Genomic DNA, 12,336 nt, shown 5'->3' on the forward strand with positions numbered 1-12,336 from the left:
GGTCAAAAGTCGCCAGTTTTGGCCTCCCCACCCTATTTAGGGGAAATCCCAAAGGTTTTGGGTAAAAGCTGAATTTCAGCGGTAGCAAAACCCGAAAGTTTGGGGTGAAATTTGCATATTTTGGGCAAAAATATCGCTTTGAAGCGGAAAAAAAACAATTGACAGGAAAAAATGAGAATCTCGGGGCGAAAATTGCAGAGTTTGGGCAAAACGTTGATTTTTAATGAAGAAAAATCCGATTTTCGGGCGAAAAGATTCCAGATTTTGAGGTAAAAATCACGGATTTTGGGCAAAACTTTCCATTTTTGGCCTGAAAAATCCGAATTTCGGGGCTGAAAATTAAAATTTCAAGGGAAAATAGAATTTAAGGGAAAAAAAGAGGTTTTGGGGTCGAAATCCATGATTTTTTAAAAGATGAGGATTTCAAGGAGGAAAAAAAGAGAAGATTTTCATGAAAAATGGGATTTTAAAGGGATTTTTGGGTGGAAAAATGGGGATTTCGGGGCTTTAAAAGCGGCGATTTTCAGGCAGAAAAATGAGGAATTTTGGGATGGGAAAATGATGATTTTTGAGGCAGAAAAATGAGGATTTCGGGGGATTGAAAGCCTAATTTTGGTCCAAAAAAATCGATTTTCTGGTAAAAGAATCAAATTGGGGCAGAATTTCTCATTTTAAGGGAAAAAAATCACGGATTTTGGGGAAAAATTGTCGATTCTAGGGGAAAATCCCCGTTTTGAGGCAAAATTCCCATTTTTCGGGCAAAATTTTGGAATTTGAAGACAAAACTCGCAAAACTTCAAACCTTGAAGTAAAAACTGCTGAATTTTATTCGAAAAAAACAAAGTTTGAGGCAAAATTCCACCTTCGAGGGCAAAATTCTTTATTTTAGGCTCAAATCCTGCATTTTAAGGACAAAATTCCACTTTTTAGGGCGTGAAAATCCTGGGGTTTTCCAGGAAAATTCCACTTTTTTAAGGCAAAATGACAAATTTTCGGGCAAAACTCCACATTTTAAGGCAAAATCCAACATTTTACAGCAAAATCCCACGTTTTAAGGCAAACCCCCACATTTTAAGGCAAAATCCCACGTTTTAAGGCAAAACCCCACATTTTAAGGCACGAATCCCACACATTTCACAGCAAAATTCCGCGATTTTTAGGGAAAAAAAAAATCACATTTTTACCATTTCCCCCCTTTTCCCCCCCAAATTTCCCATCCCCCCCCCCCCCAGTCTGCCCCAAATCCCCATTTTCACCTCGTTCCGATCCCAAATTCCCGGGGTTTTTTAGGGAAAAAACGGTGAATTTTGGCTCCAAAATCTTCATTTTCTGCCCCTCGAAATCGGGGTTTTTCCACACAAAAATCTTCACTTTTCTGCCCCAAAACCTCGGTTTCTTTTACCCCCAAATCCTCAATTTTTTGGCTTAAAATCTGCCCCCAAATGGCTGGAAAATCCCCACTTTTAACAGCCAAAACTCCCGGTTTTTTTCACCCCAAAATCTTCATTTTTCTGCCCTAAAAATCTTCATTCCGGGGCTACAAAAATCGTGGCTTTTCCACCCAAAAATCTTCATTTTTCTGCCCCAAAAATCTTCATTCTGGGGCTCCAAAAATTGCGGCTTTTCCACCCAAAAATCTTCATTTTTCTGCCCCAAAAATTCGGGGGTTTGAGCCTAAAAATCCGCAGTTTTCTGCTCAAAAATCTTTTTCCTGCCCCCAAATCCGCGACTTCTAACCCCCCAAAAATCTTCATTCGATGACCCAAAAGCCCCGAAGTTTTGACCCCTAAAATCCTCAATTTTCTGCTTAAAAATCGCTGTTTTTCCCGTCCTAAAATCGATTTTCTCACCCAAAAATCTTCATTTTCCTGTCGCAAAAAACCTTTGTTTTCCGGGTCCAAAAATCCTCTTTTTTCTGCCCCAAAATCGCGATTTTTCCACCCAAAAATCTTCATTTTCGGACCCCCAAAATCGGGATTTTTGAGCCTCAAAATCTGCAATTTTCTGCCCCAAAAATCTTCATTTTTGGGCTCCAAAAATCGCTACTTTTTAACCTCAAAATCTTCATTTTCTGTCTCAAAAAAATCTTCATTTTTGAGGTCCAAAAATCGCCGGTTTTCCACCCCAAAATCTTCATTTTGCCGTCCCCAAATCTCCGCTTTTTTTGACCCCAAAATCCTCATTTTCCACCTCCAATAATCCCGATTTTTTCACTCCAAAATCCTCATTTTTTGACCTAAAAATCTCGATTTTTCTTTGCTTCATAAAACTTCATTTTTCTGCTCAAAAATCGCCAGTTTCAAAGCCCAAAAATCCCAATTTTCCCCCGCAACATCTTCACTTCCCACCCCCAAAAATCCTCATTTTTTCTGCCTAAAAATCACCTTTTTTAAAGTCCAAAAAAATCCGGATTTTTCCACCAAAAAATCTTCATTTTTCCGGCTCCAAAATTCCTCATTTTTCCTCTTAAAAAATCTTCATTTTCCACCTCCAAAATCCCAATTGTTTGGCTCAAAAAAAAAAAAAAAACCAAAATCCTCACTTTCCACCTCAAAAACCCCCCCCGAACCTGGGTGAAAAATCATCATTTTTAGGTCCCAAAACCCCCCCGATTTTGGGTCCAAAAATTCCCATTTTGGGTCCAAAAATCCAAATTTTCGAGCCAAATTCGCCGTTTCTCCCCCAAAATCTCATTTTCCCACGCCGAAAATCCCCATTCTGGCCCCTCCCCCTCCCCAGCTTCCCCTTTTTAACCCCAAAATCGCCGAATTCGCCCCAAAATCCCCTCCTGGGGCGCCCCCTTGTGGCCGCTTGATGGAAACGCCCCAAAATGCCTCAAAAAAGCCAAATCTTGGCTCTTTGCCCCAATTTCGAGGGTTTTTTTGGGGGGTGACGTCACATCCAGGCTACGCCCACCCCAGCCACGCCCACCCCCCTCCCCTCCCGCCCCAAATTCCCCCCAAAATCGACACTTTTGGCCGAATTTTGCCCAAATTTGGGATTTTTGGGTGCTGTTTCCGCCCGCTGCGCTACGCCCATTTTAGCCCCACCCCCTTCCCCACCAAACCCCGCCCCTTTTTCCCGTAATCCCCTCCCACCCCCCTTTTTCCCACCAAATCCCAATTTTTAACCCAATTCCTCCACTTTTAACCCAATTCCTCCCTTTTTAAACCATTTCCTCCATTTTAACCCAATTCCTCCCTTTTTAACCCAATCCCTCCACTTTTAACGCAATCCCTCCGTTTTTAGCCCAATCCCTCCCTTTTTAACCCAATCCCTCCACTTTTAACCCAATTCCTCCCTTTTTAACCCAATCCCTCCACTTTTTAACCCAATCCCTCCCTTTTTAACCCAATCCCCCCATTTTTAACCCAATCCCTCCACTTTTAACCCAATCCCTCAATTTTTAACCCCATCCCTCCGTTTTTAACCCAATCCCTCCACTTTTTAACCCAATCCCTCCACTTTTAACCCAATCCCTCCCCTTTTAACCCAATTCTCCCCCCATTTCCTCCCTCCCCCCCATTCCCCACACCTCCGCCCCGCCCACTTCAGCCCCACCCCCTCCCCCACCAAACCCCGCCCCCTTTCCCCCCGTAAAACCCCAAATTCTTCCGTTTTTCCCCCCCGGTTTTTTGCCCGATTTCCCCCGTTTTTTTACCCGATTCCCTCAGCCCCACCCCGGCGGCCCCGGTGACCACGGCCAGCGGTACCAGCCCCGGTAGGTGACGGCCCAGGCGGCCCAGCCCAGGGCGGCTCCGGCGGCGTTGCGGGCCCAGGTGTTGCGGTAGGTGAGGGTGACCACGAGCAGGAGGTGCCAGGTGAGCAGCAGGGCCACGGCCAGCAGGTAGAGGATGGACAGAGCCACGGGCGGGGCGCGCTCGGGGCTCCGGAGGGCGGCGTCGGCCTCGGGGAAAGCGCGGGGGGAGGCAAGATGGCCGCCGTCAAAATGGCCGCCGTCAAAATGGCCGCCGTCAAAATGGCCGCCGCCAAAATGGCGGCCGGGGCGGTCGAAATGGAGAGGTTCAACATGGCGGCCGTCAAAATGGCGGCCTTCGACATGGCGGCCTTCAACATGGCGGCCTTCAAAATGGCCGCCGGGGTGCTCAAAATGGCGGCCGTCAACATGGCGGCCGTCAAAATGGCCGCCGGGGTGCTCAAAATGGCCGCCTTCAAAATGGCCGCCGGGGTGCTCAAAATGGCGGCCGTCAACATGGCCGCCTTCAAAATGGCCGCCGGGGTGCTCAAAATGGCCGCCTTCAACATGGCCGCCGTCAAAATGGCCGCCCCGCCCCCCAAAAGGGGCGTGGCCTCCCCGTCCAAGATGGCCGCCGGCCCAGCTCCACCCCGTTGGCCCCGCCCACTCCGACGTCACGTAATTTGCATGCGGAGGCTCCGCCCACTCGAGGCTGCTGGCGCGGGGTCGGCGCGGTTCGAACCCTGCCCCCGGGCGCCATGTTGGGCGTGGCCACGCCCATCCGCTTCCGGCGGCCATCTTGGATCCGTCTCCCATTGCATATCCGGCGGCCATCTTGGATCCCGAAGCCATCTTGGATTCGTCTCCCATTGCATATCCGGCGGCCATCTTGGATCCCGAAGCCATCTTGTACCAGGGCGCCATCTTGGATCCGGCGGCCATCTTGGATTCGTCCGCCGTCTTTTGCCAGGGCGCCATCTTGTACCAGGGCGCCATCTTGGCTTCATCCGCCATCTTGTACCAGGAAACCATCTTCTCCCCGGCCGCCATCTTGCCGGCGGCGGCCGCCATCTTGCCGCCGTACAACCTCCTCCCCAGCGCCGCCGCCTCCTCGGCCAACCCCAACCCACAATGCACCAGGGCGAAGGCCTGAGGGGCGGGGCCGAAGCCCTCCCAGCTGTGCCCCGCCCCCCGGCAGGCGGCCGGCTCGTCCAGCGGCAGCAGCAGCGTGCCCAGCGCCGTGGCCTGCCGGCACGAGCCCGTGGCCACCTCCAGGGCGTGGCCCAGGGCGTGGCCAGCGCGGGACAGGGCCAAGGCCACGCCCATGCGGGCGGCGGCGCGGAGGGCGCGACCCCAGGGTGGGCGGAGCCAGGGGTGGGAGGCCACCAGCAGGGAGCCAATCAGGAGCCAGGTCCAGGCGGCGGCCGAGGAGGTCAGGCGGCTGCGGGGGGGGGGAGGGGGTGGTCGGTTATTGGGTATTGATTATTGGTTATTGATTATCCGTTGTCGGTGATCGGTGATGGATCGGTTGTTGGTTGTTGGTTATCGGCGATCGGTTATTGGTGATTGGTGATTGGTGATTGGTGATTGGTCATTGGTCATTGGTTATTGGTGATCGGTTATTGGTTATGGGTTATTGATTATGGGTTATTGATTATCGGTTATCATTACAGGTTATTGGTTATGGGTTATTGGTTATGGGTTATTGCTTATCAGTTATCGGTTATCGGTTATTGGTTATTGAGTGGTTACTGGTTATCGGTTATTGGTCGATTATTGGTTATTGATTATCAGTTATTGGTGATCGGGTATTGGTTATTGGTTATTGATTATCGGTTATCGGTTATTGGTTATCAGTTAGTGGTTATTGGTTATTGAGTGGTTATTGGTTATCGGTTATTGGTCGATTATTGGTTATTGATTATCAGTTATTGGTGATCGGGTATTGGTTATTGGTTATTGATTATCGGTTATCGGTTATTGGTTATTGACTGGTTATTAGTCATCGGTTATTGGTCGGTTATTGGTTATTGATTATCGTTTATTGCTCATGGATTATCAGGTATTGGTTATCAGTGATCGGTTATTGGTTATTGGCTATTGATCGGTTATTGGTTATCGATTGTCATGTATAGGTTATCTGTTATTGGTTATTGGCTATTGATCAGTTATTGGATATTGGTTATGGGTCATTGGTTATTGATCGGTTATTGGTTATTGGCTATTGATTGGTTATTGGTTATCGATTATCGTGTATTGGTTATTGATCGGTTATTGGATATCGGTTATTGGTTATCTGTTATCGGTTATCACGTATTGGTTATTGATCAGTTATTGGTTATGGGATGTCTGTTACTGGTTATTGGTTATTGGCTGTTATTGGTTATCGTGTATTGGTTTGGTTATTGATTGGTTATTGGTTATTGGTTATTGGTTATTGGGTATTGGGTATTGGGTATTGGGTATTGGGTATCGGTCATGGATCAGTCACAGGTTGATTACTGGTTATCAGTTATCGATTGGTGATCAGTTATCGATTGGTTATGGATCGGTTACGGACGGATCGATCGATCAATCGATGAACCGGGCACAGCCATTGATCCACTGATTGATCGACACAGAACTGGGGGGGGGGCGGGGCCACGCACCGACCCACGGATCCCATCCCAGCCCCACAGATCCCATCCCAGCCCCACAGATCCCAATCCCAGCCCCACAGATCCCATCCCAGCCCCACAGATCCCAATCCCAGCCCCACTGATCCCATCCCAGCCCCACAGATCCCAATCCCAGCCCCACAGATCCCATCCCAGCCCCACAGATCCCAATCCCAGCCCCACAGATCCCATCCCAGCCCCACAGATCCCAATCCCAGCCCCACAGATCCCAATCCCAGCCCCACAGATCCCAGTCCTGACCCCACAGATCCCAGTCCCAGCCCCACTGATCCCATCCCAGCCCCACAGATCCCATCCCAGCACCACAGATCCCATCCCAGCCCCACTGATCCCATCCCAGCCCCACAGATCCCATCCGAGCCCCACGGATCCCATCCCAGCGCCACAGATCCCATCCCAGCCCCACAGATCCCAGTCCTGCCCCACAGATCCCATCCCAGCCCCACTGATCCCAATCCCAGCCCCACTGATCCCATCCCAGCCCCACAGATCCCAGTCCTGACCCCACTGATCCCATCCCAGCCCCACAGATCCCAATCCCAGCCCCACAGATCCCAGTCCCAGCCCCACGGATCCCAGTCCCGCCCCACAGATCCCATCCCAGCCCCACAGATCCCAGTCCTGACCCCACAGATCCCATCCCAGCCCCACAGATCCCAGTCCCGCCCCACAGGTCCCAATCCCAGCCCCACAGATCCCATCCCAGCCCCACAGATCCCAATCCCAGCCCCACTGATCCCATCCCAGCCCCACAGATCCCATCCCAGCCCCACGGATCCCATCCCAGCCCCACAGATCCCAGTCCCGCCCCACAGATCCCAATCCCAGCCCCACTGATCCCATCCCAGCCCCACAGATCCCATCCCAGCCCCACTGATCCCAATCCCAGCCCCACTGATCCCATCCCAGCCCCACAGATCCCAGTCCCGCCCCACATCTCCACCCCAAACCCCCCTCCCAGCCCCACATATCCCCCCAAACCCCTCCCAGCCCCACAGATCCCCCCCAAACCCCTCCCAGCCCCACATCTCCACCCCAAACCCCTCCCAGCCCCACATCTCCACCCCAAACCCCTCCCAGCCCCACATCTCCACCCCAAGCCCCTCCCAGCCCCACAGATCCCCCCCAAACCCCTCCCAGCCCCACAGATCCCCCCCAAACCCCTCCCAGCCCCACAGATCCTCCCCCAAAGCCCCACCCAGCCCCACCCCTCCCCCTCCCAGCCCCCCATCTCCCCCCAACTCACGCCTCCAGCCGGTTGTGGGGCGAGGCCAGCACGCTGTGGGGGTCCCCGCGGCCCCGCAGCAGCGGCCCCAGCCCCACAAGTGCCCCCAGGAGCAGCGCGTGGGCCCGGGGGAAGCCGGGCAGCCCCAGCAGCGCCGCCGCCCCACGGCAGAGCCCGCCCAGCGCCGCCCCACAGCAGCGCTGCCCCACGGCCAGGCCCCGCCGCGCCGCCCCATAGATCCGCCCCAGGGAGGCGCTCTGCCCCACGGAGGCGCTCTGCCCCACGGATCGGCTCTGCCCCATAGATCCGCTCTGTTCTATGGATCCGCTCTGCCCCACGGATCGGCTCTGCCCCATAGATCCGCTCTGTTCTATGGATCCGCTCTGCCCCACAGATCCGCTCTGCCCCACAGCTCCGCTCTGCCCTATAGATCCGCTCTGCCCCACAACTCCGCTCTGCCCCACAGCTCCGCTCTGCCCTATAGATCCGCTCTGCCCTATAGATCCGCTCTGCCCCACAGATCCGCTCTGCCCTATGGATCCGCTCTGCCCCACAGCCCCGCTCTGCCCCACAGCTCCGCTCTGCCCCACAGCCCCGCTCTGCCCCACAGATCCGCTCTGCCCCACAGCCCCGCTCTGCCCCACAGATCCGCTCTGCCCCACAGCCCCGCTCTGCCCTATAGATCCGCTCTGCCCTATAGATCCGCTCTGCCCCACAGCCCCGCTCTGCCCCACAGCTCCGCTCTGCCCTATAGATCCGCTCTGCCCCACAGCCCCGCTCTGCCCCACCGATCCCGGGGGTTCCCCTCCCCCCGGCGGGAGCGGCGGGGACGCGGCGCAAGGGCGAAGAGGGGGGGAGGGGAGGAGTGGGGGAGGGGCGGGGGATGGATGGGGACAGGTGGGGGAGGGGGGAGGGGAGGGGGAGGGGAGGCGGATCTGTGGGGCTGGGGCGGATCTGTGGGGCCGGGCGGGGTCTGTGGGGCTGAGATTGGGATCTGTGGGGCTGGGATTGATTTATGGGGCGGATCTGTGGGGCCGGGCTGGGTCTGTGGGGCTGGGATTGATCTGTGGGGCAGAACGGGATCTGTGGGGCAGAACGGGATCTGTGGGGCTGGGAGGGGGATCTATGGGGAAGAACGGAGTCTGTGGGTCAATCTATGGGGCAGAACGGGATCTATGGGGCAGAACGGGGTCTGTGGGTGAATCTATGGGGCAGAACGGGATCTGTGGGGCAGAACGGGATCTGTGGGTCAATCTATGGGGCAGAACGGGATCTATGGGTGGATCTATGGGGCAGAAAGGGATCTGTGGGGCAGAACGGGATCTATGGGTGGATCTATGGGGCAGAACGGGATCTGTGAGTCAATCTGTGGGGCAGAACGGGATCTGTGGGGCAGAACGGGATCTGTGGGTCAATCTATGGGGCCGACCGCGCTCTGTGGGGCAGAACGGGGTCTGTGGGTCGATCTATGGGGCAGAACGGGATCTGTGAGTCAATCTGTGGGGCAGAACGGGATCTATGGGGCAGAACGGGATCTATGGGTGAATCTATGGGGCAGAACGGGATCTGTGAGTCAATCTGTGGGGCAGAACGGGATCTATGGGGCAGAACGGGATCTATGGGTGAATCTATGGGGCAGAACGGGATCTATGGGGCAGAACGGGATCTGTGGGTCGATCTATGGGGCAGAATAGGATCTGTGGGGCAGAACGGGGTCTGTGGGTCGATCTATGGGGCAGAACGGGATCTATGGGGCAGAACGGGATCTGTGGGGCAGAACGGGATCTGTGGGTCAATCTATGGGGCAGAATAGGATCTGTGGGGCAGAAGGGGGATCTATGGGGCAGAACGGGGTCTGTGGGTCAATCTATGGGGCAGAACGGGATCTGTGGGGCAGAAGGGGGATCTATGGGGCAGAACGGGGTCTGTGGGGCAGGCCGTGCTCTATGGGGCAGAACGGGATCTGTGGGGCAGAACGGGATCTGTGAGTCAATCTATGGGGCAGAATAGGATCTGTGGGGCAGAACGGGGTCTGTGGGTGAATCTATGGGGCAGAAGGGGATCTGTGGGTCAATCTATGGGGCAGAATAGGATCTGTGGGGCAGAACGGGGTCTGTGGGTGAATCTATGGGGCAGAACGGGATCTGTGGGTGAATCTATGGGGCAGAACGGGATCTGTGGGTCAATCTGTGGGTCAGAACGGGATCTGTGGGGCAGAACGGGGTCTGTGGGTCGATCTATGGGGCAGAATAGGATCTGTGGGGCAGAACGGGGTCTGTGGGTCAATCTGTGGGGCAGAACGGGATCTCTGGGGCAGAAGGGGGATCTATGGGGCAGAACGGGGTCTGTGGGGCAGAACGGGGTCTATGGGTCAATCTGTGGGGCAGACCGTGCTCTATGGGGCAGAACGGGATCTGTGGGGCAGAACGGGATCTGTGGGTCAATCTATGGGGCAGAACGGGATCTGTGGGTCGATCTGTGGGGCAGAACGGGATCTGTGGGTCAATCTATGGGGCAGAACGGGGTCTGTGGGGCAGACCGTGCTCTATGGGGCAGAACGGGATCTGTGGGGCAGAACGGGATCTGTGAGTCAATCTATGGGGCAGAACGGTATCTGTGGGGCAGAACGGGATCTGTGGGTCAATCTACGGGGCAGAGCTCAAGCTATGGGTCAGTCCATGGGGCAGAACGGGATCTGCGGGTCAATCTATGGGGCAGAACGGAATCTGTGGGGCAGAACGGGATCTGTGGGGCAGAACGGGATCTATGGGTGGATCTATGGGGCAGAACGGGGTCTATGGGGCAGAAGGGGATCTGTGGGGCAGAACGGGATCTGTGGGTGAATCTATGGGGCAGAACGGGATCTGTGGGGCAGAACGGGATCTGTGAGAATCTGTGGGGCAGAACGGGATCTGTGGGTCGATCTATGGGGCAGAATGGGATCTATGGGTGGATCTATGGGGCAGAACGGGATCTATGGGGCAGAACGGGATCTATGGGTGGATCTATGGGGCAGAACGGGATCTGTGGGGCAGAACGGGATCTGCGGGTCGATCTATGGGGCAGAACGGGATCTATGGGGCAGAACGGGATCTGTGGGTCGATCTATGGGGCAGAATAGGATCTGTGGGGCAGAACGGGGTCTGTGGGTCAATCTATGGGGCAGAACGGGATCTATGGGGCAGAACGGGATCTGTGGGTCAATCTATGGGGCAGAACGGGATCTATGGGTGGATCTATGGGGCAGAACGGGATCTGTGGGGCAGAACGGGATCTATGGGTGGATCTATGGGGCAGAACGGGATCTGTGAGTCAATCTGTGGGGCAGAACGGGATCTATGGGGCAGAACGGGATCTATGGGTGAATCTATGGGGCAGAACGGGATCTATGGGGCAGAACGGGATCTGTGGGTCCATCTATGGGGCAGAATAGGATCTGTGGGGCAGAACGGGGTCTGTGGGTCAATCTGTGGGGCAGAACGGGATCTGTGGGTGAATCTATGGGGCAGAAGGGGATCTGTGGGGCAGAACGGGGTCTGTGGGGCAGAACGGGGTCTGCGGGTCAATCTATGGGGCAGAACGGGATCTCTGGGGCAGAAGGGGGATCTATGGGGCAGAACGGGGTCTGTGGGGCAGAACGGGGTCTATGGGTCAATCTGTGGGGCAGACCGTGCTCTATGGGGCAGAACGGGATCTGTGGGGCAGAACGGGATCTGTGGGTCAATCTATGGGGCAGAACGGGATCTGTGGGTCAATCTATGGGGCAGAACGGGATCTATGGGGCAGAACGGGATCTGTGGGGCAGAACGGGATCTGTGGGTCGATCTATGGGGCACAACGGGATCTGTGGGGCAGAAGGGGATCTATGGGGCAGAGCGGGATCTGTGGGGCAGAACGGGGTCTATGGGGCAGAATGGGATCTGTGGGTCAATCTGTGGGGCAGAACGGGATCTATGGGTGAATCTATGGGGCAGAACGGGATCTGTGGGGCAGAACGGGATCTATGGGGCAGAACGGGATCTATGGGGCAGAACCGCCCCTCCCCCACCCCCCTCCCCACCCCCCCACCAAGAACCACGCGCGGTGTGTGGGGGGAGGGGTGCCAGGTCGGCCATCTTTATTCGGGGGCGTGTCCCGCCCCTCCCCCACCCTTCCCCCCGCCCCTCCCCCTCCTCCCGCCCGGCCCCGCCCCCTCCCCATCCGGCCCCGCCCCCTCGGTGTCGTCGGCGTCGCGCCGGGGCTCGCGGTAATCCCAGAGCCGGACGGTGCCGTCCCACTGCGGGGGAGGGGCGCGGTCAGGCCACGCCCCCTCCCCGCTGAGCCACGCCCACCTCATTATCCTACGATTTGCATGCCCACGCCCCCCCCCCCCCCCCCCCCCCCCGATAAACCGCGCCCGGGGGTAACCAGGAGGGCCACACCCCCTTTGGGCACGCCCACTTTAAACCACGCCCACTTATTCCAATAAACCACGCCCCTTTCCCAGTTAAACCACGCCCCTTTCCAGTTAATCCACGCCCCTTTCCCAGTTAAACCACGCCCCCTTCCAGTTAAACCCCGCCTCTTTCCCATTTAAACCACGCCCCTTTCTGGTTCAACCATGCCCCTTTCCAGTTCAACCACGCCCCTTTCCCAGTTAAACCCGCCCCCTTCCAATTAAACCCCGCCCCATTCCCAGTTAAACCACGCCCCATTCCCAATTAAGCCCCGCCCCTTCCCAATTACACCCTGCCCCT

General features: G+C 55.6%; 2 protein-coding genes across 2 annotated transcripts in view; both read right to left on the bottom strand.

Moving 5' to 3' along the window:
• Positions 1 to 3,600: 3,600 nt before the first annotated feature.
• LOC309583730 (uncharacterized protein) lies at positions 3,601 to 8,441 on the bottom strand. Its single transcript, XM_082299511.1, has 2 exons — positions 7,622 to 8,441; positions 3,601 to 5,138 (listed from the first exon to the last, which is right to left on the bottom strand). The coding sequence occupies exons 1-2, from the start codon at positions 7,954 to 7,956 to the stop codon at positions 3,671 to 3,673; spliced, it is 1,803 nt and encodes a 600-aa protein (XP_082155637.1). The 5' UTR covers positions 7,957 to 8,441; the 3' UTR covers positions 3,601 to 3,670.
• A 3,130-nt stretch (positions 8,442 to 11,571) lies between these two features.
• DCAF11 (DDB1 and CUL4 associated factor 11) overlaps positions 11,572 to 12,336 on the bottom strand; it is a 37,801-nt gene continuing 37,036 nt past the window's right edge. The window contains exon 12 of the mRNA XM_082299548.1: positions 11,572 to 11,876. Coding sequence (XP_082155674.1) covers positions 11,718 to 11,876 — 159 coding nt within the window. The 3' untranslated portion in view covers positions 11,572 to 11,717. The remainder of the gene's footprint in view (positions 11,877 to 12,336) is intronic.

This window comes from Coloeus monedula (assembly GCF_965178545.1).
Source record: "Coloeus monedula genome assembly, chromosome: 32".
NCBI classification, from domain to species: domain Eukaryota; kingdom Metazoa; phylum Chordata; class Aves; order Passeriformes; family Corvidae; genus Coloeus; species Coloeus monedula.

Excerpts from the sequence above, each read along its gene's own strand:
- LOC309583730 (XM_082299511.1), bottom strand. The coding sequence starts at position 7,956 with ATGGGGCAGAGCCGATCCGTGGGGCAGAGCGGATCCATAGAACAGAGC. Across the intron at positions 5,139-7,621 it reads CCCCACAACCGGCTGGAGGC|CCGCCTGACCTCCTCGGCCG; the intron begins GTGAGTTGGGGG and ends CCCCCCCCGCAG.